This window comes from Phoca vitulina, unplaced genomic scaffold (genome assembly GCF_004348235.1).
Source record: "Phoca vitulina isolate PV1807 unplaced genomic scaffold, GSC_HSeal_1.0 scaffold38, whole genome shotgun sequence".
Lineage (NCBI taxonomy): Eukaryota > Metazoa > Chordata > Mammalia > Carnivora > Phocidae > Phoca > Phoca vitulina.
Genome location: NW_022589741.1, coordinates 14,168,315 through 14,195,609, shown reverse-complemented (window position 1 = coordinate 14,195,609; position 27,295 = coordinate 14,168,315). Strand labels below are relative to the sequence as shown.

The 27,295-nt window shown below is 52.2% G+C and overlaps 1 protein-coding gene across 1 annotated transcript; it reads right to left on the bottom strand.

The window, feature by feature from the left end:
- Positions 1-826: 826 nt before the first annotated feature.
- TMPRSS4 (transmembrane serine protease 4) lies at positions 827-26,538 on the bottom strand. Its single transcript, XM_032427745.1, has 14 exons — positions 26,399-26,538; positions 23,863-23,938; positions 18,480-18,513; positions 14,974-15,087; positions 12,096-12,248; positions 10,906-11,035; positions 8,454-8,540; positions 7,458-7,498; positions 5,108-5,267; positions 3,865-4,031; positions 2,960-3,058; positions 2,630-2,772; positions 1,246-1,395; positions 827-838 (listed from the first exon to the last, which is right to left on the bottom strand). The coding sequence occupies exons 1-14, from the start codon at positions 26,536-26,538 to the stop codon at positions 827-829; spliced, it is 1,506 nt and encodes a 501-aa protein (XP_032283636.1).
- Positions 26,539-27,295: the final 757 nt, after the last annotated feature.

Genomic DNA, 27,295 nt, shown 5'->3' with positions numbered 1-27,295 from the left:
AAGATTTTATTTATTTATTTGAGAGAGAGAATGAGATAGAGAGAGAGCATGAGAGGGGGGAGGGTCAGAGAGCGAAGCAGGCTCCCCGCTAAGCAGGGAGCCCGATGCGGGACTTGATCCCGGGACTCCAGGATCATGACCTGAGCTGAAGGCAGTGGCTTAACCAACTGAGCCACCCAGGCGCCCAATACATTATATGTTAATAAAAAATGCAAAAACAAGAATAAGATGCAACAGTCCTAGCTCAGCCCGTAGCGCGCAGCCCAGCCCGCCCGGGTTGAAGGCTTCACGCACCTGTTTAATGGCGGCCATAGAGCTAATGGTCATGATAGTGAGTAATAGTAGTTATGCCAATAGTAGGACAGTGCATTTTACATTACAATTAGTTTCTTGCTCAGGTGGGCTTGAGGATGGGTGGAGGAGAGGGCTGGCTGAGACCCCTTCCTCCCTCCACTCCAGCCCTTGGTGATCTGGGTTCTCACCGGAGAGTCTGCTTCCATTCCGCAGAGTAGGAAAGTTCCTTCTTGGTTGGCAATGCCTTCTGAGACCTTGGCTGGAAGGCTGGCCTGTTCAGTGGACTGTGTCTTTCTCCTTGGGACGCCGGGAGCCCAAGGGGTGGCGGAGCTGGGGCTGCTGACGTCCTTCCGGGTGCCTGTGGACTCTGAGGTCTTTTACAGGAATGGAGACCCTTTGCTGTGCCAAGAAATGCTGAGGCTGTGGGCAGAGAGGTGTGTCCAAGGGGGCTCTTGCTCTGTCTGACTTCTGGGATCCCCAGGTGGGCAGGACAGGGGGAGGCCGTTTCCAGCAGTATGGAAGGGGGGCAGCATCATGGCTCCAACTATGAGAAGAGACCAACAAAGAGATGATTTGAAACTGGACAAGGTGGTGATGTATGCAAAATTAGCCTGCCTTTTCTGAAGCTCTTTGCTCCTCCCTCTTTTCTAGGCAAGTATCTTGAGCCTTCCCACCCTCCTCCTTAACAGAGTCTGTTCTCTGGAAACTCTGTGCCAGAGAATAGAGAATGATAAAGCTGGGTGTGTTCTATACCCTAAGACATTTGCGTTTATTTGGAATCACAGATCTAAGGAATTTCAGCTCTTCCTGGTGGAATCGCAGGTTGTTACTGGTGGGGAAAATTATTTAGTATGTAAGGGGTCATCGTAGAGCCATTTAAGTCAAAGCTAAGGATGGTTTGGTACCTTTAGGGTAGAGGAAGGGAGGGAGGGCACAACAAGTGGGGCTCACCTTCCGGACATTATAGATCCAGTTGAGATAGGCTGTGACCTTGGTGTATACTCCCGGGGTACTGGGGCCCCCACAGCCATGGCCCCAGCTCACGATACCCACCACTTGCCACTGGTCAGAGTGATACATCAGGGGCCCACCGCTGTCACCCTGTGAGACACCAGAACAGGGGTTGCTGGGGAGGGCAGGCAGGGGTGGGGTGGAGGAGTGAGCTTCTTTTTCTTCCCCTCCTGGAGTTGGCCCATCTGTTCCTCTGTGCTCCCTACTCCTCCCCACTGCTCTGTGCTGTTCTGCCCTCACCACCTCTGCTCATGCTGTTCCTGCAGCCTGGAAGGCCCTTCCATTTGGGGCAAAGGGGTTCTGTTTGTGGTCAAGTAAGTTGTTGGTGTGCTTTCTCTCAGATTCACAGGGCACACTAGCAAACTGAAGGCTCTAAGGGGTTCTGCAGTGAGAAGCCCGATTCTCTTTGTTTAACCCAGTACTTCCCAAATTTATTTAGCTGCTCATGGGATGCCTGTCGTATGCCAGGTACCATTCTAGACAACTGGGATTTGGTCAATGAAAAGAACAAAGATCCTTGCCTTCGGGGAGCTTAGAGTTACACGGAAAAGAGAGAGACAATAAGCAAATAAAACAATAGACCAGAATGTGTCAGATAGTGCGAAGTGCACTTATTTGGGTGTCTGTCCCAGCTCCTATAGCCCCTGAGACTTTGTCCCTCAGAACCCAGTAACACCATAGCCTAACTGCCCCCCTCGCCCACCACTATGAGCTCCCCGAGGGAAGAAGACACTGTCCCCCAAACCCAGTATTTACCTGGCATTCAAGAGATGGCCAAGAGCTACCTCTTGAGTGGAGGGATTTAATGACTGAGAATGGGGGCAGGAATAAGGTTAGGGCCTTTAGTGAAAATGGCTCGGAAGATCCTCTGGGGGTGGAGGGAGTGAAAATGTGTTCAGGGACTGACTGGTCAGTGGGGTTGGGGGGGGGCAGGCATTGCTCCAGGGCTCATCCAGCAGGACATGGGTTTTCTCTAGTCTAGTTCAGCATCTTGGCAGTTCTAGAGAAAACAGACCTGGCGTTCCTGCCCTCACGTGACTCCTACTCCTATGCGTGATGGGAAGTAAGAGCAGGTGGGGTGGGTAACACCATTTTTGTAGGTGAAATACACATTTGAAATCTTTCTGCTTGTCTCTGTCCATCCATTCATCCTTCTGTCCTTATCTGACTGTAATCCTTCTTTCCCTCCCTCTCTCCCTTCTTTTCTTCATCACACGTTGAGTGCCCACCATATGCAAGACTTCATATGGAGTCATCGGCCCCTGGACTTAATTGTCTCTCCGGGACTAATATCTCTATCCAAGGAACTCCCTCATGCTCCCACCTGGCAGGTGTCCACGCCGCCCTCCAGGATGCCTGCGCACAGCATCTGCTCGGTAACTTCCCCCTGGTAGGCATCCTCCGCGTTGCACCGAGTGTGGTCAATGAGCTGGACTGACGCCTGCAGCAGTGTGTCGGACATCTTTCCTGGGAAGTTGAAAACATACTCATATTCCTGTTCTTGCCTCCTACCCCCAGCCCAGGATAATTCTGTGGGTTACCTGACACCTTGGTGCTTGGACTTCCAGGATGGGTTTTTCTCAGGGATGGTCCTCCTTCCCATCACCTCCAAGAGCTGCTCCCTCAGCCCTGTGGTCCTGAGCCCAAGACTTACCTCCATCCTGCTCTGTAAAGCCCCATCCAATAACCCAGAGCGGGGTGGCTGGAATGAGCTCCTCATCAAAAAAGGGCAGGCAGATGGGTCTGACCGTGCCTGCCAGGAGCAGAGAGAAAGAGGGGAGAGCCTGGTGGCTAAGCACTCTGAAAAGGTTGACACCAGGTTTTCTATGACCTGTGTTCCAGGGGATGTTAACAAAAGTGGCATAAGAAAATTCTGTGGTCAAATAAGTTGAGGAGATATAGTTTAAACATCATAAAAACAGATTAAAAATTAAAAGCCTTGTCATATCTTTATATACTAATGTGCCCCAAGAAGAGAGCTCTACTATAAAAATGTTTCCCAAACTTACTTGAGAATAGAACACCCCCCCCCTTTTTTTTTTTCTCCAAAGGACCAGTGTCTTGTGGAACTGACAGTTGAAAATGCTGATGTAAATACTGTCCAAGCATGAGTCCTCTAACAGAGCTGTTCCAAGATTCCATGGGCTGCCTTAAGGGTGATGAGCTCTCTGCCCCTGGAGGAGACCAGGTGGGCACAGTAACCCCTTGGCGAGATATTGTGCAGGCTCTTGGCATTGGTTGAGGGTGGAAGATGGACTAGAGGATCTTTTAGTTCCCTTACAACCCCAAGATTGGATGAGTCTATGATTCTCACTTGAGGTGCTCCACATGGAGAAAATAGACCTCACAAGAATCCAGCAGGGGGTGGGGCGGGCTGTGAGCCGGCAGCTTAAAGGGGCCTCATGGCCCCTCACTGATGTTAGGCTGGTATATTCACGGGAAACGCATAGCTGGGGGCTTGAGAGGAGCCGTGATGTGCCCAAGGCCACTTAGTGAGCTAGTGGCAGAAGGGGATTAGAACTTGACTTAAGGGGTCTGTTCCCAGATGCCACCTCTCACCGGAGAATGTGAGTGGGAACTGCAGTTTCACGAGGGCAATGTCCTTCTCTTTGGAGTACGTGGTGTTGAGCTCAGTGATGAAGATGCTGGCCACAGGCAGGGATGGGAAGTTGCCCAGTTTGTCTGAGCCAGCCCTCACCTTCCAGGTGGAGACATCATGATACTTCCTAGGGGGGCAGAGACAGCGGGGCTCAGGCCTGAGCCAAGCATGTGTGGTCTTTGCCAAAAACTGGGTCCCCAGGGCCCTGGGGATTGGGGTGCTGAATGTCCCTGCTTTAGGAGGTAATGATGGTGAGGCCAAGGGTGGTAGAGAAGGAGCAGGTCTGAGGAATCCCCTACGAAAGGCCAAATTCTAAAAGGGGATTTGATCCTTTCCCCCAGTGAAACCTGCCCAAGAAAACTTCTAACTGGAGGGCTGGGGAAGGGGCTGTTCCCAGTGCCTGAGCTCTGGGGTCCTGGCACTCTCTCCCCCCAGCACTTTTTACTGTCTGTGTTACTCATGCGGTACTCGTATTGTCAGTTACGTTATGTACTTGTCTGTCTTTCTCCTCCAGACGCTCCTGCCTGCTTAATGTGCATGGGTGGTTTCCCAGGAAAGGACTTAGAGCTTTGTCAGATCTCAAAAAAGGTTAAGAATCCCTGGCTTACACTGTGAGTTCCTCTAAGGCGCTGACAGATCTAATCCATATGGGTACATAATATAGTACTCATTAGATGTTAAACGAACGAATGAATGAATGAATGAATGAAAGAAGGAAAGCGAAGAGGGCCTGGGAGTAGTCCTTCCCCAGAGGTATGGGCAGGCCTCTCTCTGCTGGCCTGTAAGGGAATCTGTGCTTTATGCTTTTTAAGTTTAAAGTTTTTTTGGTATAATGGGGGAGTGGCGGTGACTCTCGACCCTGGAATCACTCTGGAGAAGACTGGCAGAGGGAGAGCATTCTCAGGACTCCAGGGAGATGGATGGGAAGAGCTTCTGTGGAGTGGATGCTAAGGGGCCAGACTGAGGACACTGGGTATCTGATTGCTTCCTGACTGGAAGAGGTCTGCTCAGACCCTGGGTGCCTATCATAGGACATCGTGTCCAGTGTCTCATTGGGGCGGCCACACCCAAGGACGTGGTCTGTGGAGGGAGGGCAAAGAGGGATGAGGACACTGGAACATAAGCTGGGAGACAGGGGACCCAGACACTCAGGCCCCTCCAAGGCTTTGAGCCCCCAAGGCTTCCTCGTGGTGCAGGCCTTACCTGAAGCAGTGGGCTGCCGTGAGGATCCAGTGGGGGTCCAGAATGCTCCCTCCACATATGTGTTGTTTGTTGTACTGGATGCTGACCTGCCAAGGCCAAGAATCCACAGAGGCCGTCTCCCCGCCCACCACCCGAGGGGCTTTCAGGCTCTCCCCACAGGCTGGAGTCAGTAGGAAGGAGGGAGAAATCAGGAGTCAGGCTCTGGAGGGATGGGACTGCCTCCCCTTGGAGCCCCGCGTATGTCCCCTTAGAACAGAGCCCTTATGACTGGAACCTGGAGGGGTGGGGAGGACCAGGCCCATTTTGAGTTATTCCTAGGGAGCTGGTGTCCCAGACTGTAGGCTTTCCCCCAATCTCCCCCTCCTTTGTTGGGCTTCGGAAGTGTTTATATTATGAACATGGGCGTGTCCATTGTGCTGGGAATTCATGGCCTTCAAACCAAACAGGTGATGCAGAATTACAAAAGTCCTGCCCAGGTGGCGTGTCCCAGCCACTCCTGCGGAGTATCAGCAAACAGATGCCCACAAACTGCTCTGGGAGCCGGAAGTGGGAAGAAGGTTCCAGAAACTGGATCTTCCTATCCTAAACTCACCTTTCTCCAAGTCCCTTCCCCCGTGATGAGTGAGTCTCCCAGTTTGACATGCTATGCTCTCTTTCATATGCCACTGTCCTTGGCTTTTCCATCATGACCCTCAAGCTCTGGTAAAAGCCTCCATTCCCACCTCCCTGCCCTGCCCTCAGCCTCTCCAGTCCTGGCGGTCATGGCCACAGTGGTGGTTCTCCCAGGAAAATGCTGCCATCCTTTCTGGGCCTCTGCCAGCCAGGGGCTTTTCAGACACCTCTTATTCCAAACTCCGCTTTCTCTGTGGCCCCCCCCCCCCCCGACCCCCCCACCCACTCCCTCGCAGCCCCAGGGCATCTCTCTTTCTAGGGTAGAGTTTAAAGTCCTCCTGGTAGCTACCCACTGTCCTTAGCTAAAGTTTCCGTCTAGCTGAATCGATCTGCTTTTAGCTCCCTAAAAAGTCGTTCTGCTTATGCTCGAGGAAATTCCCATCCCTGAGATGCTATCCTCTTGCTATTTATCTAAACCATTGATCCATTCAGCAAATTTGTACTAAGTACCTACTGTGTTCAGGGATGCTGGGAAGAGAGCAGAGGACAAGACAGACGGACAGACGTGGTCTCTCCCTTCTGGGAGCCTACAGCTCAGTGTTTAGCCTGGGCACCACTCCCTGGGGGCCACCCAATCCCTGGGGACTTCCCCATTCTGGAATTTCCATAGCCTGCCCCCTGGTGTTGGCCTGCCTTTCATTTCCTTTGTGCTTTGGTCTTCCCGGTAAGACTGACAGATCCTCAAGGGAACGTCTGTGACTTCAGTCTCTCTGTGATGACAGTGCCATTTAGTGCAGAGGGCAGATGGTGTGACTGACGGTTCAGTCATTCACTGGCTGGCCACCGTGTGTCCGTCCCCACACACGAGGGATTGTGGGCGTCACGTGATAATGACAAGAAGTCTTAACGTCCAACAGGGAAGCCTATGTACTGCCCAACGGCAAAGGCAGTGATGATGGCCTTGTTCCACTCAGCCCGTCCAGTGTCTGGCCAGCGTGGCAGGCTCTGGTCAGTTCTTCCACAAGGCTGGGAGGACAAGCTGGGTCACGGAGCTTGTTTTCTCTTCTGATCTCCTCTGTAAGAGCTGCATCCTCTGGGGCAGTTGGACAAAAGGGCTTCTTGGGAAGAGGAACCTCAGAAAGGTCAGGTGGATTACTCAAGATCATGCTGGAAGCCAGTGGGACTGGTGCCTGGGTCTCTCTGCGGCAGGTGGGCTGTGAGCGCTACTCAGTCCGGCGCCTCCCACCTGTGACCTCGCGTCTCTCTCTTGCTGCTCTCTATCTCTGTTATAAGTTCCTGAGGAGAGTGGCCAATTCTTTGACTTGTCTGGTATTTTCTACTTCCCATTAGTGTGCCTGACAGTGCTCGACACAGTCTGACTGTTTTTTTTGCTAAATGCTCTGGTCTTGGATAACTGAGCACACTTTTGACAGAGGAGGCCTTGCGGGCCTGACCAGGGTGGGAGGGCGTGGAGGCCCAGTTCTGTCCTTTCCAGTTTTCTGTTCCCTGCCAGCTCTCTGCTTCGGTTGTGGGGTTGTGTGTGGATGGTACTAAAGAGTTCTTAATGTCCCCCACTTGAGGGAGCACTGCCCTACAGACCCAAGGCCCAGGGAAGTTTAGTTTGGGACAAAACAGAGAGAAACTTAGAGTCTGAGAGATTTAAGAATGAGGATGAAGGTCTTTCTCCCTGCTCATTGCTGGCCCACGGCCCAAACCCTCAGAGATGGGACATACTCACCAAGGCAGTGCAGGGAGACCAGGGAGCCCGAGAGACAGGGTCTGGAAGGGAGACACAGGGCCTTGTGGTTTCTGTGGGAGGCAAGGACTCTGGTCCCCTGGCCCTGTTGACCCCAGCCCTCCTCCCAACACCTGGGAAATCTGGAACCCACGTCCTGGGGGGACTGTATAGAAACGGTATGACCACTTAGCTCATTGTGATTTGATTGGTTTGCGTTCAACGCCCCTGCTGTTAAGCACCCACTATGTGCTGGGCCCGGCCTGCGTCATAGCCCAACCCAAGACCTTGGCATCCTGCAGTGGAAGAGAGCTGAGCCTGGAACAATGTCTGTTACACTGTGGGCTTTCCAGATGGACAAAAAGTGGGATTTCGGTGGAATTACAGGCACACAATCCTTCTGCTACCATCTTGGTCCTTTTTAAGATTTACTCTTTGGTGAATAAGCAGCCCTCAGCAGCATCCCCAAATGCTAGGGAGCCAGAATCTTCTTCGGGGCTCTCTGCTGCAGTGTGACCATTTTTATCTAGCTGCTGAGCTCTCATGCACAGTGGGGAGGCAGAGGAACAGACCGCTGCCAAAACCATGTGGCCTTTTCTCTGGAGAGCTGGGAACGTGGAGAGGTCTTACTCTGGCCTGGGTGAGTGGATGGGAAGGACAAAGTGGCCTTTGGAATCTTGCCTTACTGGGTTTAATTGGGAGCATAAAGCGGTAGGAAAATTTTTGGTTTTACTCTTGGATGACACGGCCACCAACAACATATGGACAGCACACTTTGTCCAGCTGTCTGTTTTATATAAAAAAGGGAGTCAACCCAGAAAACCTCTCAGAAATCTGATTCTCTAGTTCTTGGTATCTGACGGTCTGCGTGGCCTGGAGTTCTTCTTGTGGTCTGGCTTACATTCCCCTTGCTGCACCTGCTCAGGGTAGCTGCCTACAGCCCTGATGGCAGCCTCCATTGTGAGCCTCTTGTGGGCCAGGAGGCGTCCTCTCACTTACCCACTTAGGTTTTGCACCTGAAGCCCCTGGCCGTTCTCTGTGATTCCAACAACATTCAGATCTTGGTCTGGGCCAATCTCCACAGCTCTGAAGGTGGGTTTGCTGATCACACTGGGGGAGAGAGATTGAGAAAGATAGATAGAGAGAGAGAGAGAGATGTGAGGTAGGGCAGGAGGTTAGAAGAAGATGGGGGGAGTAGTTCCCACTTCCAGGAGCTGCAGTGGGGAAGAACGTGTCCTAGGACTTGGCTCTGGGCACGATGCTGATGTGGTCTTGCTTCCCCAGAGCTCTGGACAAATTTTAGGGACATGTTTTCTTAACTCCCAGTTGTAGCCCTATTTCAAATGTCCCAGCATTTTTTTTTTTTTTTTTTCTGATTCACAGCCAGGGAACTGGAAGGTGGATATTTGGTTTTCTGAACAAGGCATGTGGGCTGAATTGGGTAGTGGGGGTGCATTTATGGCTCCCTTGGAGATAGGACGAGATCAATCTTCACATGAGTCCAGAGAGTCTCTCCCTTGGACCACCCTCCCTCTTTCTCTCCTCTGATCCATGTTTGTCTTCTTTCAAACCTTGGGTTTAAGTCTTTGCTCCTCCAGGAAGGCTCCCCTGATTCATCCCATTGTTCTGATTGTCCCATCCTTCCCCATCCAGCCGTGCTAGTCCTGGCTCTGTGTGCAGGGCTCAGGTTGACTGAGGCACTGGCTGACTGGCCACTGATGCTCTCACATTCTGGGCCAGGAATCCCGCACACCGGGTGGGCCCAGGTACCCCTGGAAGGGCGTGAGTGTGGCGGTGCTGGGTTTCAGAGCCCTGGAGATGGAGGCGCTTGTCCTGCCTCTGACACTAGCTTGATGTGTAACCTTGACAGGTCACGCCCTTCTCCGGGTTCCCTTAAGCCTTAGTTTCTCCCTCTGTAAAATGAGAGGTGGACCGGATAATCTCCAGACCCCCTCCCACCTTGAACCATCTCGGGTTTTATGGTCCTGGGACAAGAAGGGCTCCTTATCTAGGTGGAGGAAGGAAAGTAGAGAAATTTGAGATCCGGAAGGAGGGACAGTGGTGGAAACGGACAGTCCCCGGAAAGGTAAGCTCTGACTGGCTTTGATTCTGTAGAACTCAAGAAGCCAGCTGGTTTGGTGCGTTAGTGCACTCCGGAAGGACAGAAATTCCAGGATCCTATTACCTTAAGAAGCCCCAGAGACACCTTGGTTGCGTAAGGCAGCTGCAGCCCGCGGAGCTGGGAGCTGGGCACCCCTGACGCCGCAGTGGCTGGACTGCAGTGGGGGGAGGGGCTGGCTGCAGGGGAGGCTGCTGGGGGTGGGGTGGGGGGAGGAAGAGCAGGGCCAGGGCGTGCCTTCCCAGCTCTCCTCAAAAATGAAGGAGGCAGAGGTGGCCTGTCCAGGGTTGCGTCCCACGGCAGGTATTGAGCAGTAAAGACCTGATAACCAGAGAGCAGAGGGGGCCAAAAGGTCTGATGGATCAGTAATGCTGCTGGGAGCATTTATTGAAAAAGAACCTGGAGGCTGCTTTTTAGGGGTGGATGGGAGAAAGTTCTGTGATTGATTGACAGTGTCTGCCTGTCCAGTTTCTTAGAGTCCTTGGGGGCTTGCCAGGGAGAGTCCTTGGGAACCTACCCCACTCTGCAGCTGAATAAATGGGTTATTTTCCCTCCTCTCTGGTTAGGCTCTCTGAGTGATCGGTGGCCTTACCTCTCCTCCCTTTATAGGGAAAGCCTTTGGGGGAGGAGAGAATTACCCAAGCTAGAAACAGAGACGTTGCTAGAACTCCTGATGCCCAGGAATTAAGGGGTCTTGGGCACAGACCCCAAGCCTCTTCCTCCCAGCTCCTGCCGAAGCAAGTTACTTATCTTCCCTGAACCTATTTCTAAAATAGATACAGTAATAACTACCTTTGTGGTTTTTGCCAAGATCAAATGAATATAAACACAGCATGCAAATCACCCTTACGATTACATAACTCTTGATCCACTGAAGATTTGGAGCTGCTTTAGAAATTTGCTGAGAGAGCTGGGATTGCTGATGGGGCCCCAATGTAATCAGGTTTGTTTAAGCTGAATTTTAACCAATGGGACATTGAAGAAGTAAATATTACACTCTGGGACAGGGTGTCTTCTTGCAGAGCTGTGAAAGAGTGAGGGTCTTGAGGAGCCAGCACTGTGTGTTGGGGGGTGTGTGGTGAGGCTTATATTCTCTCGCTGCACCTGATAACTGTCCTATGACATTGCCAGTGCTTGCCCCAGTTAACCCTTGAGGAAACTGAGGCTTAGGAGATTGACCTTCACGTTGCTTGTATGTGAAAGTGCTCGGGTTCAAGGGCAGTTCTGTCTGACTCCAGTATTTATATTTTTAGGAAGGGAGGAAGGAAAGGGGGAAGAAGGGAGGAGGTCATAGGGGCGAGGGGACAGCCTCTGGAGGCTGGGGCCAGGTACCTGTCATAGCCCATCTGCCCACAGGCTATCTTGGCCAGAGCTTCTGTGAAGTTGTCGAAGCAGGCAGAGGCCCAGCTCTGTGTGGTCGGGTCCAGCACCTGCAGGGTGGATCGGTCCCTGGAGAGGCGGACTGAGAGGGGGAGAACCTGGGTCAGTTGCAGGGCAGGGGCCTGTCTGGCCCATCTCCCTCAGAATTCATCATGGGACCAGCACAACCTCCCTACACCCAGACCCTAGAGCATCATAGAACACCAACCCTTTCAACCTCGGGGTAAGTTCTTCCATTTGGCTTTGCCTGACTGAGCTTCATTTTTATGGTAGCCAGGGTGACCAGATGTCCTGGAAACAACCTCCTTGTGGACCTGTTGTCCTGGCACAATTACCAGCAGCTCTCTATTTTATTCTTAGAGATACCAGTTTTGGTGATCTATGGTGACTCTACCCATGGTCCACACAGCTTGCCTGGCCTGGGGGACTTCTCAGTGAGGAACCTAGCTCCTTTTCCATGTGAGGTCAGAGGGAGGAGGTTGAGAGGGAGGTACTTTTGGCAGTAGGATGGCAGGTGCCCATAGGCATTTGACTGCTGATAAAAAAAAAGATATATGCAAGAAGTCACTTAGTCCTGCCCCTCAAAACCCCCCAACACCCATCTCCTGGGCTGTCCTTTCTCTCTAGAGCCCAAGTACTAGGTGGGTGAAGCTGGGCCAGCCCCGTCCAAGAAAGAACATGAGTTTTTGTTGGAAACATCTCCTATTGCTTTGAAGGACCTAGCTCAGTCTTGTTACATAGCCGGCTACAATAAACACCTAATGAATAGAAAGATCAGTAGCTGGTTGATGGTCTGACACTCACTTTTCTAGTCCCCTTGAAAGAACAGGTTTCACAGAAAGGAGGGAACTCCCCAGGGTCATCCAATCCAGCCGCCTGCCTCAGTCCCACCCCGGTGTAGCAGAACGGGGCAGGCTATGTTACAATTTCCTGTCCCTTCTGGTCCGCATTTGTTCATCATATTCACTGAGTATTTGCTACATGGTAAGTACTGGGGCCCTAGTCCTGTTGTTCTTAAGAACCTTACAGTAGGGATGGAAACTGACAAGTCATTTGGCAGATGCTGTGCAGTGGATCAGGGGGGACCTGAGCTGGTTTCCTGCTGTGCCAACTCCCCCAGTGCCTCCAGCCCCTAGACTCACCTGCCACTGGGGACCCATCGGGGAAGGTCTTGACACAGAGCTGCTCGTCCTCCCCGGAGGCACAGTCCTGCTGGCCGTCACACACCTGCCTCCTCGGGATGACGTGGAGAGGCTGCCCGCAGAGGAAGTAGTATTTGTCCAGAATCACCTTGACTGGAAGGCAGGGGCAGGGAGGGGGCAGACAGGGCTGACGGTCAAGCAGGCAGCCCCGGGGGGTGGGAGAGGCTGTGTTTCCCTGAAGACATGCTGGGCTTCAAGACAGGCAGATGAGGGCTCCAGACGCAGTGACGCCACTTGGTAGCCAGGGTACCTGGTCCTGAGCCTCAGTTTCCTGGTCTGTAAAGTAACATCTATCCCATACCTACAAGATGGCTGAGGCATCAAGCGAGAGAATGTGCGGGAGAAATTTAGAAACAGCCCCCACTGGCCTCATCCTCCCGGTGCCGGCACAGGGCCTCTGGTAGCGAATAGACAACACGGGGCCTGGAGCCCCAAGACGAGAGCGCTGGCCCTGCCGCCTCTCGTGTGACTGTAGACCCATCACACCCCCTCCCAGGGCCTCGGTTTTCTCATCTGTACAGTGGGGTGAGGTGGTTGAGAACGTTTGGTGAGCTGGTGGCCGTGAGTGTCTTGTAACCACCGAGTGCTGTTCTAGAACTAGGTGTTTTGATCTGGGGCTGAGAGATCCCTGAAGGGCTCGGCGTCGTGTTGTGTTTTGTCTTCGGCCTGCTGCTTTCAAATTCTGTTGCTCCTTTGCTGCCTTGGGCTGACGGGACTGAGTCTAGTTTGTGATTCCTCAGCGAATGAATACTTCACATTCCTAAAGGCTCCTGGTGGGAAGAGACCCCCCTGCCTAACTGGCCCGAAGCCCCCTCCTGCTGTCCAGTGTCGCTCCTGGCTAGCCCTACAAGTGACAGTGGTAAGTCTGACGGTGGCCTCGCTGGTCGCTGCTGAGAGCTTCCCATGCACTGCCTTGTGTAATCCTGACAACAACCTGAGGTGGCTGGGGTCATGATGAACTCATGTTATAAGTGGGGGACACTGAGATTTACAGAGTTGGGGTTTATTTCCCAAGGCCACACAGCACTTATGTGTAGAGCCAGGATTCCAGTCAGGGTCTGTCTAGCTCCAAAGCTCTTTGCTGCCTCTCCATGCCTTCCCTGAGGGGCTTCGAGATGGGGTCTGCTGGCCCGGATGCCCCTGGTGTGAGGGAGCACAGGGGAAGAAGCAGGCTGAATCTTTCCTAGACCTTCAGAGTTTGGTTCATGGTCAGGAGCTAGGGTAAGGCAGGCTCACTCTAGCCTCTTGGGACAAAGCCAGGACATAGTATCACCAGTTGAGACCCCAGAAGCCAAAAAGTTGAGGGAGCCTTGCCTGGGATGGAGGCTCAAATGACCTTCTCTGGTTGCAGAACCTGGGGGCCCACGGCATGGAAGCCACACAGGACCTTGTGGGATGGGGAGACCCCACTTCTGAATCATGCACCACTGCCTGCCCGGGCATGCCCTGGATGAATCTTGGCCCCTTCTCCTCTCTGCAGTGTGGCAGGGCATAGGCTCAGAGAAAGCGAGCTCTCCTTCATATTAGCCTAAATAGAACAGGCTTAGGACGGCAGCTGTGCTCATGCTGCTGCAAACCCAGGGCCAAGGGCCAGCCAAGGTCAGGAAGAAATCCGCATCTCACGGCTCAGCGGGGCTCTCCGGGATCTGGGTGGTGTTTGTGTCGTGGATCTGCATTTCCATTGCCACAGATGGAAAGGGACTTGTTCAGTCTGGGTCCCGGGGGGGCCGTCCCAGCTGTCTCTAACTGCCGGTCCTCTCTGAGCCTAGATGCTCAAGTGGAGGGGGAGGGTTTGGGCCCAGTGATCTGGGAGTGCGCAGTGGCTGTTGCTGGGGAAATGCCACCATGGTTCCAAGTGCAGCTCCTCAAGGGCCCGTGCTACCCCGTTAGCAAACACATGCTTTTGTGTATGGCCTTGGTCACATCTCTGCACCCTGTCTGGTGACCCACACTTGGGCACGACCTAATTTTCATCCAGGTGTTTTACATTATCTCCGATATCCCTCTGGGAGAGACAGGATGTTTTACAGAGGAGACTGAAGTTGAGAGAGGTCAAAGGACTTACTCAAGGTCACACAGCAAGGGGCTGTGCCGGGATCCTCACCCAGGTGTCCTGACTGCTAGCCTGGTCCGCTGGGCCCTGCTCCCCACCCTGAGAGTGCCGTCAGTAGCCTGCTGTGACTGTGGGGGAGGGGAAGGCAAGGACAGTCACAGGAGTGGGAGTGGAGACCGGGACGGTGGGCACGGTGGGTCATTCAGTTCACTCTTTGTCGCTGAGTGACCTGCTCACTGGGTCTCAGGCCCTGGCAGGGAGGAAGACAGAGCTATAGGCAGTGTGTGTGTGTGCGTGCGTGCGTGCATGCATGCGTGCGCGCCTGGGTGGCTTCCCGTGTGCCCCCCGTCTGTGTCCCTGCCTCACAGGTGGAAAGGCTCCCCACTCTTCTAGCCGGTGGGGCTGCTCCGGTGTCTGCAGGCGCCTGACTAAGGAGGCAGGGGCGCGGCCGCCCTGGCCGGTTGCCTGCGTGGCTTTGTACCGTGTGTAGCTGTGCTTTCCCCGTGGTAGAGATCATCTGGGGTAGGTGGGGGCTGCGTTCACCTCCCCCTTTCACTCTTGGAGGAAGGCTCCCTTCAGAGCAGGGGGTGGACGCGTGTCACACAAAGCTTTCTGCAGCTCACCTGCCTGTGGCTGCTGGGTGCAAGGGCGGAGGGTAAGGTTGGGCTTGGAGGGGAGGTGGCAGCTGCCGTTTCCTGTGGGGGATGAAGGGGAGGTGGGGGCAGTAATGAGGGGGTGAGGGTAGGGGTGGGGGCTGCCACTTACTGAGGACAGCCATGATGATGATGGTCGCCAGGCTCAGCAGTGCTGCGATGATGGGGATGCCAACCTTTTTGAAGGTTTCCAGGGGAGTGCGAGGTTTGCGCAGGGGGGTGACGTCTGTGAGGCGGAAGGAGAGAGCCTGCAGTCAGCACTTGGAGCCCGCCCCTGCCAGGGCCCACAGCCTCCCTGCCCTCTGGCCCTGGTGCTGAGCTGCAGAATGCTTTGGGTACAGTTTTGCTTAGCGCTGGGGTTTTATTCCTGCAGACTGGGCTTAGCTTCAACAGTGCATGGTCACCCCACCTCCTTCGCTTACCCAGGCTTATCCATCTTTCACCTGTGCCCCTCAAAGGAGACTCCAGACCATGGTGTCTTCTCCTTGTCTTGACTTAGCCTATTCTGCAATGTTTCACCCTGTCGGGTCTGCCCTGCATCTGCCCCGGGAGAGGCAAGTACTCATTTACTTTACTATCATTTATCCTCTTTTCTGCCTTATCTTTTGGTTAAACTGTAAGCTTGAGGGCAGGGACCTCCAACGCATTCCATGCTTCGTAGAGCCCTGGTACATGCTTGTGAATGAACACATCCTAAGGGCCTCCATCTCCAACTCAACTCAGCAGATGGTGAGTCCCTAGAATGGTCCTCATCTCTAAGGAGATGCCAGTTTGGGGGAAGCAGCACACAAGGACAGAGCTGCCAGTACCACCAGATGCCACCAAAACACTTAAATGGGCCTCTGTAGGTGGCGATGGGGTGGGGTGGGGCTGGACCAGCTGGGCAGAGGCCTGGGGGTGTTGACTGTGAGCTCCTCGTGTGCCTGAGATGTAACATGAGCAAGTGCGTATTGTGGAGGCCGGACTGGCAGCGTCAGTCTGTGGAGAGTCTTGAACACCATGCCGGGAGTTTGGATTTTACCGGGAAGGCAGTGTGGAGCCATGGGAAGCTTTGAGCAGTAGAGAGACGTGATCACCTTCATATTTAGAAAGGTGAATCTTTCATCAGGGAAGAGGTGGATGGGAACAAGAGTTTGGGGATAGGGAGACCAGGTAGGAGCCTAGAGATGCCTAAAACAGAGGTAATAAAACTATATTGTCTTTTTCATATGGTTATCCAAGGAGATGGTACCAGGGCCAGGATTTGAAAAGTTAAATTCTCAGGAAGTACCCGAGATAGGTCCTCTTGCATCCCCTTTCCTTGCAGGCAATAAGCTGCGGCAGGTGCACGGAACTTCTCCAGGGCGGGCTAGGGCAGGAAGTCTGGCAGCCTTGAGTCCCTGGAAGGCGATAGGTCAGCTTTCTTTCCCTCACCTCCCCATGGCTTGGTCTGTCACCTTCCTTGTGAGGCCTTCTTGACCTCCCTTTTTTAAAAGATAATCTTCCAATATTTCCTGTTCTCTTTCCCCATTTTTAAAAACATCAGCTCTTAACATACTCTGTATTTTATATATTATATATATTTTCCATTTCCTCCCATCCCTGCCTGAAATGAAGACTCTATGAAGATAAGGAATTTTTCTCTTCTTCTTTTTTTTTTTTTTGGTCACTGCTGAGTCCCAGGTGCTTCAGCAGGTATTTGTCGAGTGAATACATGCATCGCTCTTTGCTTGATCTCTTAAGCACCTCCTTTCCGTCTTTGTTACAGGTCTCGTTTCCTGGCTTGAATGAGGGCTGGGTTATATGTCTGTCTCGATCGCTTTCCTCAGCTCTTCAAAAGCAGAGAATGGCATCCAGCCATAGACTGGTGCTCAGGAAGTGCTGGTATCATTATTGAAAGGGAAAGCGTAGGAAATGTTTCGTCTCCTCAGGAGAGTTTAAGCCTCAGACACAGAGCACAGGCCCGTGGGGTGTGGGCTGGTGTTGCCCATCAGGGGCAGGAGCAGGCACCAGGGAGCTTCTCAGTCTTAGCAGGTACGGTTTGAAGGTTCCAGCAGTGTACAGAGCTGTCCTCTGTCCCGTGGCCATGGACATGGCGACATTTTGTCCATTCCTCCTTCATGCATGATTTATTTATTGAGCACCTTCCGCTGGGGGCGTGAGGTGGGCTGGTTTTCTCAGAGGTGCATCATTTCTTGGGAGCCCCTCGAGGGGTTCCCCTGTCCAGGTCCCCATGTCTCTGCCTCCCTGATATCCTCAGGGAGAACAGCATCAGGAAGGGTAGGGTTTTCTTGGTTTATGTTTCATACGTAAAGTTGACAAAGCCACCATGAGCTATGTGAAGAGCCTCCCTGCCTGCCCCTGTTCCTTCCTCCAGCCGGTCCTGCCCACCACTGCAGGACAGAGCCTCCCAGCGTATTGCTGTCATCCTGTCACATCCCTGCCCGAGAACCCTCCGTGACTTCTGGATCTAGACCACACTCTTCTCCAGACTTGCAAAGCCAGTGGGATTTGGGGCCACGTGGACTTCCCACTGCTAATCCTCGCCGGTCCTCAGTGCCACACGGGCAGTTTCTGCCCTGGTCCTTGTGCACCTGCCTTCATTCCCGTCTTTGAACCTTTGCTCCTGCTTGTCCCTTCACCACTGAAACCCTCATTACTTCCTTCTGTTTCGTGATAGTTTACTCCCGTGGGGACTTTGTCAAAGCTTGCCTGACCCCATGACGCTATTATCTCTGATCGCTTGGCACTGATCGCTCTTCGAGCTCCCTTCATGTCGGCATTGGTAGCAAATCTAACTTGTTTTCTGGTTTGGTGGTTCTCAGGCTTACTCGGGTGGTGGAGCTCTTGGATGTCTGGTGTTCTCTGGGGACACGGGGGTCTACCGGTCTGTCGAATTCCAGAGCATAAACTAGGCACCATCTTACTTGCGGAAGATTACATTGTTTGTGATCATTATTAACGTGGGGCCCTGAAATTGTTGAAGTAAGTGGGATTGGTTATTTCCTTGTGGATCTGTCATATTAGTTTGTGCTTTGCTGATCCAGCAGGCTATCATCAGGAATAGCTCTCAGTGGTTTAACAAAATGGAATGGGAGGGGAAAAAAACCAAAACCTTAAATTTGGGAACACTTTATCTGTTAAATTATTCTTCTCCCGTAGATCAGGCAAACACTATCATTTTCTAGTCTACCAGGGAAAATACCTTTGTCCAGCATGTTCCATGGAAGTGGTCAGACTGGCAACTCTGTGAGGGCAGGGACTCTGGCTTTCTTACTTCCTGTTTTAGTCCAATGTCTAACCCAGAACCTGGCACGTGGCGCACTCAGAGTTGTTGAATGAATAAGAAAGTGAGTAACTGAATGAATGAGTTGGAGAATCACTGCTTTTGGGGTTTTAGGTTTGTTGGTCCTATTTCCCTGGAGACCATGCTTCCTACTTCTAGAATTATCCTGGACCTTACAGTTGCTTAATACATTTTTGTTGAATGATGAATGGGTGGGTGGTTGGAGATCTTCCACAGCATTTAGCCCTCGGTGGTGGTGGTGAGGGCCATGCAAGAGGGGTATAGTATCTATTTGGTAACTGGTTGAAACTTGGAGGCTGAGGTGGACAAGGCAAAGCTGGACCTGAGCTTACCAAGGCTGTTCAGGGGTTGATTGCTGTCAGGATCCTGTAATTGAAGGAAAAACAGTCAGTGAGTTGAGTGAGGGAACCTCTCAGGCTGGGGCTAAGGACCCAGGGGAGACTCTTGGTTCTTATTTGCATCCCTTTCTCTCTGCTGAATCTAAGTTGGGGGGCTCAGTGATATCTCACTGGCTCAAAATATAAAATTCAGGGGCTCCTGGGTGGCTCAGTCATTAAGCGTCTGCCTTTGGCTCAGGTCATGATCCCAGGGTCCTGGGATCGAGCCCCGCATTGGGCTCTCTGCTCAGCGGGAAGCTTGCTTCTCCCTCTCCCACTCCCCCTGCTTGTGTTCCCTCTCTCACTGTCTCTCTTTCTGTCAAATAATAAAATATGTATATATATATATTACACACACACACACACACATATATAAAATTCAGTTATGCATCTATATTACCTGGTACAACTAGCTTACTAATTGTAACAACTAGTTAGCAATTGTGGAAATGTTAGGCTGCTGGGTTGTTGTATTGCTGAGTTTCTTAGAATGATTCTGCTCAGCCGTCTGTTATGGTCAACCATTTGTCTACTTTTACAGATGTCTTAGTTCTGTAAAAACTTGGACACTTCACAAAAGGGGTACTTCAATGGCCAATCTGTGCCAAAAGATGCTCAGTATCATTGCCCATCAGGCAAATGCAAATTGACACCACAATGAGATATCTCTGCGTAGACACCTGAATGGCTAAAATTAAAAAGACTGACAATACTAAGTGTTGCTGAGGATGTGGAATATTGGAACTCTTATACACTGTTGTCAGGAGTATAAATTAGTACAGATACTTTGGGAAACGGCCTAGCTGAATCTGCTAAATCTAACTATGTGGCTATTCTAGGATTCTGTGACCCAGGAATTAGCCAGGAGAAATGAGTGCATGTGTCTAGTGAAATATCTGTACACAAATATGTGTAGTAACTGCATTCATAATAGCTAAAAATTGGAAAAACCCAAATGTCCATCACTGGTGGAGTAGATAAATTGTGGTATATTCATATGATGGAGTATATTTTAACAATAGACCAACATAACCTAGTGCTAAAGTGCAATGACCTATGGGGATGAATCTCATAGACATAATAATGAAGGAAAGAAAGTAGACACAAAAGAGTATGCTCTGTATGATTTCATATATATAGATTTTAAAAGGTAAAGTTAATCTATGGCGACGCAAGTCAGAATAGTGATTACCACTGGGGAAGTGGGGCAGTTATTGGAAGCAGCACAATGGAAACTTCTGGAATGTTGGAAAACTTATATATATATATATATATATCAAGTTGTCCTTGATCTAAGTGTTGGTTCCATGGGGGTACATATGTTTAATATTCACTGGGGGGTACACTTTAGATTCGAGTGCTTTATTGAATGTATGTTATCCTTAACAGAGCAAACAAAGACAAAACCCTACCAGAGCACTATGGTATTCTGCAGGTGTACTCTTAGGTCACCATGGACACACATACACAAACACAAGCCTCTGTTCTTCCAGTTACACCACTGTGTGTGTGCGCTCAGCACACACACAGCCACATAGGGTCACAAACAGGAGCCGTGCACACAAGGCTCACATACGATGTCCATTCGCCCCCTTGCCTATAAAGCAAAGAGTAAGGGGAGGGGACTGCCAAGGCTCATGCCTCACTCTCGGGCCTCCCAGAAAGCTCTCTTCTCTTTGCTCCCTTTCCAGCTGCTACAGGAGCTGGAGTCCTGGGGCTGGGTGAGCGGCAGGCCTGCCTGGGGTCTGGGTCTCCATTCTGGGACTTGGCTGCCCGTGGTGCTGAGGTCATGATGGCACCACTGGTAGGTGGAGGAGCTGCAGGACTCTGAACGTTTCCGCCTGGGAAGTTTTTGAGTCCCATTTGGGGGTGACAGGGCTTCTTCTAACCCCTGGGTGGTTGTCCCAGATTAGGTCTGGTTGGTGGCAGCAGGGAGGGGGGGCATCCCAGGGTGTTTGCTTCCATGGCTGAGTGTGGCAGACATAATCATTGGGAGAAGGAGCTCCTTCCTTTCCTCCCAAACTCTGTGATCCACCGGAGGGACGTGCCTGGCATTGCCCTTTGGTGGCATGAGGCCTTGGGCAGCTTGGGGATGTTCCAGAGACAGCGGGCCCTGGAGTCTCTGGGGGCTGAGTTGGAATACAGGTTCTGTGTCTTATTAATTGTGAGTCTTGGGTGTGAGAGGGTTAACCTCTCTGAGCTTCATGTTCTCCCTCTGTAAAGTGGGGAAGCTGGTACTTACCTCGCAGTGCTACTGTGAGGTTTAAGTGAGCTATGTAGTGGGAGGGCCTGGCTCACATAGGCGAGCTCCCTTCCCTCCTGGGCCCCCCAGCATTTGCTGCAGAACTTTCTACTGCACAGTTGTCCTTGTTTCTTGTGGCCTTTGAGCCCTCAGCACTGGGCTTTACTCAGGAAAGACCAGATAGATGCTATTAAACGGAACGGGACTCTGGGCTCTGCCCTGTGGATCTTTCCTAGCCACCTGTCCTTTGCCATCTCCAGGGCCTGGAGGGGGGACTGTTTCCAGGGTAAAGATGAGAACAAGTCCTACAATACTGCGTTGCAATGGCTGCCGAGTTAGGTAATAATAATACAACAGTATTTAATCTACACACAGTCATCGTGTAAGAGTTTACAAAATTCTGTTGTCTGACTCAGGTTCAAGGCTGAAAAGGATCCCAATGGTCTGATTCCCAGTATGGTTAGCATTACGTAATTAAGTATTCAATGAACTATTTGACAAGGCCCTGCTCTAGGAGCTGTGGATTCAAAGACAAATAAGAAATAAGTGCAGTAGGATGGGAGAGGTGCCCAGACAGGCCAGGTCAGGCCCTGCCCTCACCTCTGATGGGTGGGGAGTGGGGGGAAGGAGGGGAGGACAGGTGTGAGCAGAGAAAGCTGGGGCGATGAGTGCCATGCAGAGTGAAGTGGGTGATGGGACCCAGTGCCTGCTGGATACTTACAGCCAGAGGCCTAGGGACGGGGTCAGGTGGTTAGGGACAGCTCCTGGGCTGAGATCTGAATGCCAGGGGGGAAGGAGCGAGCTTGGTGTTGGAGAGACAGAACAAAGAGCGGCAAGGACAAGAGGAAGGAGAAGGGAGCTGGTGGTGGGAAAAGATACCCGTGCTTGGAAGGTCAAAGCAGCAGGCCTCATAAGCTGACTGGATGCTCTTAGGTCTTCAGGGAGCGGGTAGAAGGGTACTTGCCAAGATGTGAAGGCTGCGGGAGGGGCAGGTTGGAGGGGTGTCAGGAGCATCCACTGAGTGGCCCTTCCCTGTCAATTCATTCTTTCTCACTGAGTCTGCCGTGGTCATGTGCCTGCATTAGTTGAGGTAGGTAGGGCAAGCCTCTTGTTTATTATTAATTCAGCAAATATTGACTGCCTTTGATGGGCCTGGCATTATGCTGGAGGCCGAGACACAGAGGCAACAAAAGAGGCTTACAGCCTGCACTTTCTTGATTCCTCATCGGTAAACAGAAGTGACCTCAGTACCCCTTTAGCTAATATGTTTTCGATTGCGACCCACTGAATAGTGCTTATACAGAAAACATCCCACACCTGAAAACAGAGAAAATAAACTAAATCAAAACTACAAGCTAGAATGACAGAGACTGTGACTAATTGGTAATTAGGGCATCCCTGGTGTCTCCTACAATACCTGGCATAGAGTGGGTATTTATTTATTTTTAAAAAGATTTATTTGAGGGGCGCCTGGGAGGCTCAGATGGTTGGGCGACTGCCTTCGGCTCAGGTCATGATCCTGGAGTCCCGGGATCGAGTCCCACATCGGGCTCCCTGCTCAGCGGGGAGTCTGCTTCTCCCTCTGACCCTCACCCTGCTCGTGCTCTCTCTCTCTATCTCATTCTCTCTCTCAAATAAATAAATAAAAAATCTTAAAATAAAAAAAAAAAGATTTATTTGAGGGAGAGAGAGCATGAGAGAGAGAGCAGGAGCATGAGTGGGGGGGAGGGGCAAAGGGAGAAGGAGAAGCAGATTCCCCGCCGAGCAGGGAGCCTGACACAGGGCTCGATCCCAGGACCCTGAGATCATGACCTGAGCTGAAGTCAGACGCTTAACTAACTGAGCCACCCAGGTGCCCCTAGAGTGGGTATTTAATATTTGTTGAGTGAAAGAATTAAGGAAAATATCTTGGTTGGTCAGCCTTGAAGAAGCTGACTCTGGCACATTCACACATTGGAATATTATGCTGCGGTCAAAACAAATGAACTATGGCACCACAGAATCACATGGATGGGGCATTAGTAATTTAACATTAAGGTAAAAAGTAAATCCCCAAAAGATTACATGTAACACAGAATCTTTTTCATAAGGAAGCAAGGAAATGATAAATATGGGGTTTGGGTTGAGGCTTACTTTCCAGGGGGCTTCTAGCATATTTCCTGGCCTGGCAAAGACGTAGAATCAATATCTGTTGAATTCTTAAACATAAGAGACTTGCCCAGCTACCTCGGCAGGGGGAGGGAATGTAGGTGTGAGGGCAGGGGATCTCCTGGTCAGATGCAGCATTTGTTTGGGGTGGTGAATTATGGAGGCTTACTACATTGTTAAAGCCATCTAACTAGCTGGGGTTACAAGGGGGCCCCGTGTGGGCCAGTGGTGGAAAATGTCATGGATCCAGGATTACGATTCATCCGGTGGTGCGCATCTGAGGTTCAAAGAGGAAAAAAGAAAAAAAGCAGTCTCTCGGCTGTGCTGAGGGGTCCAAGGAGTCAAGCTCCTATCCTCCCATCCTCCTGTGCTCTACTCTTTTTTTTTTATTGTTATGTTAATCCCTATACATTACATCATTAGTTTTTGATGTAGTGTTCCATGATTCATTGTTTGTGCATAACACCCAGTGCTCCATGCAGAACGTGCCCTCCTCAATACCCATCACCAGGCTAACCCATCCTCCCACCCCCCTCCCCTCTAGAACCCTCAGTCTGCTTCTCAGAGTCCATCGTCTCTCATGGTTCTTCTCCCCCTCCGATTTCCCCCCCTTCATTCTTCTGCTCCTGCTACATTCTTCTTCTTCTTTTTTTCTTTCTTAACATATATTGCATTATTTGTTTCAGAGGTACAGATCTGAGATTCAACAGTCTTCTCCTGTGCTCTGCTCTTTCAGGCTGCCAGAGTTCTTCCATCCAGTGGCCTGCTCCTTGGCTTTCCTGAAGCCTCTCTGACAGACATCTCCAACACAGTGAGATTAGAGATGGTGGGTTGCCAAACTTCTGGGAAGGGGAGCTGCAGAAGGTCACAAGCCTTCAGGGTAATGGGCGGGGAGGTGGGCACATTGAGGTTTATGAGCAGCGACTGGGGAATATCAACGTCAATTACCTTCCGGAGCAGGGTGGAGACGGAAATGCACAGCAGCTGTGTGGCCTTTCGGCCCAGAATCCATCCTGAGTCGGGGCTGGGAAGTGGGGGAGAGATGGGGCTGAGAGATGAGGTGAGAGTCTTACCAGGTAAGATTCAGGAACCTGGCCACCCCCTATCGCTGCGTGAGTCTATGCCGTGATCACAGGATGCAAAGCCGAAATGGTCTCTGGGGACCATTCCAGGCAACTCCCCAGTTCCCTAGACCAGGGAAATGTCTAGCCCTGGAGTTGGTGGAGGGAAGGTGCTTGAGAGGCCACGAAACACCTACTGTGCTGCCTTCTGCTTTGTTGGAGGTGTCTCAGTTTATCCCCAACTTGAACTCAGCCCTTGGCCACAGTTGCCACAGCCCAGGCCCAGCCCAGGTCCCGCAAAGGCACCAGCCTTTCCTGTGTTATTGGGTTGCTGGCTGGGTCAGGCCTGTCTGCTGTGTTGATTCAGTCTGCTCTGGGGCTCTGACTCACGGGCCCGGCCCAACCAGTATCTGACCTAGGGGTTCATCTGGGAAGGAAGCTCCTGGATTACAATGGGAGGGCAGGAATGCCTGGGCCCCCAGAGCCCGGAAGGGCCCAGCTGGAAGAGGTGCGGGTGGGGTGTGGAAGAGGAAGTTAGAAGGTGGGTGTTAGAAGGCTGACAATCACCTATTGATTGCCTGATTCGCTCAGAGAATCATCTTTCCCTGCTTTTCAGTCAAAGTCGCTGGTCACAGAAAGACATTAATCCGAGACCATGTGTAGAGGCAGAACAATTAACTACTGCATTTGGGGATTGGTACAGAGCTTACAATATCTTGCATAAATGCTGTCCCATTTAATCTTCAGAACCACCCTGAGAAATTATCCCCATTTTCCGGAAGAGAAGACCAAGCCTCCTGTAGATTAAGTGGCCTCAGAGCAAGTCAGGAGCAGATCCAGCTCTTGGGGGGCCGGGGTTTTGGGCTCTGTGGACTATTGTTTTCATCCCCTCCTCGCCCCTCCCCATCGATATGCAGGGATTACCCCCAGCATCTCCCCAGCCCTCCCCAGCTCCCCGGGCAAACCCATCTCTGCTTGGTTCCTGGCTTTGCCAAGTCTTCCATCAGCAAGGGTAAGCTCTCCTCCCTCCCAGAGTCTGTCTGGGGAAGGGCCTGCGGCAGTGCTGGGCCTAGCAGGGGCTTCATTGTTATTAGCATCCCTTCTTCCTCCCTCTTCCATTAGGTCTGCACGTTTCTCATCTCTTCTCCTCCTTCCTTTATTTACCCTCAGTCTCTGGTGTTTCAGATTTTGGAGAATCCCGTTGGGTTTAGCACAGCTCCTAGCTCAGAGGTGATGAACCCAGGCACCAGGCGCTCTTATTTTTAAATGAGGATGAAGATTAAGTGTGCTGCAGAGAAGACACAAAGAACCATCCTGGGGAGTGTAAGTTCTCACATTGCCTTGTCTTTTGACTTGCGGGGTGCCTTTGGGCACACACCTCAACCTCTCTGAACTTCAAGGTCCCTAGGGTAATTAGAAACTCTCTTTCAGAGATGGTAAAGCAGATAAGAGAGTTAATAACCCCACACTGAAACAGGAGGTGCTCCACCAGGCAAGGAAGAGGTGGCAGCTCACAGAGGCCAATGGAACAGAAGGCCTGGCCAGCTCTTTTGTCTGCTTTCCTTGCCACGCAGCCTGCCCCTGGGCCTTATTTTTCTTTTCCTCTCTGCATTGCTGACTCTGAGCTTCCTTGTTCTGGAAAGAAGTCAGTAGGGGCAGAGCTCGGATGATTGGGGTGCAGAGGAAGGGAGAAAAGCAGGGGCTCCCAGTAAGGGGGCTTTCTGGCTCTGCTCTGGTGTGCGGCAGTTTCAGGCTCCTCTGGGGGCTTCCCGTGGTCCCTCAGGGAAAACCTAGAGGCAGAGATGCTACTGTTGCTCGGTGATGGGATAAACCGGTCCTTTGTGGCTCTGGCAGGTGGCAGCTAGGTTGCCTAGGCCAGGGACACAGCCAGGGGAAACCCAGGGGAGTGGGTGGGGAAAGTTCTCCGGTGAGCCAGGAGACCCGGAGGCTGCTCCTAGTCGGAGCTCAGAGCAGGGCTCGGCCACTGGCTGGCTCAGGTGCTCAGGGGCTGCTCTGAGGGTGCCTCCCTGCTTCTCTGACCCTGAACCTGCATTCCACTCCCCGACCCAACAGCAGGCGGCTGTGAGCTCTCCACCTGCAGCGGCGGATAGGGCAGTTTGATGCCTTTACCAGGCTGGGGCAAGTACCGTCTGTCTTGGGTGCTTCAGCCATGACAGGTAAGGTGAGGAGAGGGGCGTGAGGGCTTGGTGGTTGTGAGTGAGCAGAGATACCCAAGATCGGCCTGGCTGTGATGCAGTAGCCCTGAGTGCATGGAAAGTTCTCGGAGATGGCAAATCATGCTGGCTCTCAAGGACGCTCTGAACGATTAGCCTGTCTCCAGACAGGTCTGGGCCGCTCACAGGTGGGTGCCCCAGCTCTCACATGCTGGGGTCTCAGCGAACGTTCGCCCTGCTCTGCCTTACGCGAGGCGGCCGCACAGCAGCACATTTTCCTTCAGGACTGACCTCCGCCTCCACTGCTGCATTAGAAACCACTGGGCCTTGTTCTGAGCCACGTAGGTGCTGACCTGTTGGCAATTTGAGCTGAGCACCTTGACCCCCATCGCTGCACACAGTGGCTCCAGGGCAGGGCCTGGGGCAGCCGGGAGGTGTCAGGTGGCCTGCCATTGTCCCGCTGCCAGCCTGCTGTTCGGCTGCCCTGCCCTCCGTTAAGGATCAACCTTTGTGTCTAGGCCCACCTCTCCACTCCAGGCAGGGCCGCGGGAGAGGGCGCCACTGTAACTGTTCCTGTTTCGCAAATGGGGAAACTGAGGCACGGAGCCGCCACGCTCTCTGGCCCCAGGTCACATGGCGAGACCACGTGAAGGGCAGGCGTGAGGTATTAGTACATGGCCGTGGGGTTGAGTTGAACTTGCCTCCAGGTGGCACCGCAGTTAACTGTAACTCATACTGATCCCGCAGACGTCCTTCTCGGTGCCCGGAGGAAGCCGCCCGTTCTCTGCAGCCTGAGCTCTCCGCAGTTCGACTTCACTCAGCTTTCTTTCTGCCCTAGGGTGGTGGGTCGATGCAGCCCCCTCCCTCCCAGGAGGGTCTGTTGGAAAGGAAGATGCTCCCACCTTTGTGCAGCGGAGGGTGGTGTGTGGGCAGTGGCTGAAGGGGACACGAGAGAGCCATCGGGAGTCCGGCCACTCGGACCGACGGCGACCTGTAGGGGTTTGCCTTTAGGAGGGGCTGATGGATCTTACAGCTTGGGGGTGGGGAGGCGATCTCTAAACACTGCAGTTTACTTGAGCTAAAGAGCTGCCACCCAAGGCGTGGCCTGATGGTTATAAAAGAATCCCACAGAGTTTGTCCTGCCTC

Coding starts and splice junctions, on each gene's coding strand:
- TMPRSS4 (XM_032427745.1), bottom strand. CDS start 26,538: ATGGGGGTCAAGGTGCTCAGCTCAAATTGCCAACAGGTCAGCACCTAC. Junction 4,032..5,107: donor ACGGCAGCCCACTGCTTCAG/GTAAGGCCTGCA, acceptor CTGCCCCCCTAG/GAAGTATCATGATGTCTCCA. Junction 3,059..3,864: donor GTTCCCACTCACATTCTCCG/GTGAGAGGTGGC, acceptor TGCTCCTGGCAG/GCACGGTCAGACCCATCTGC.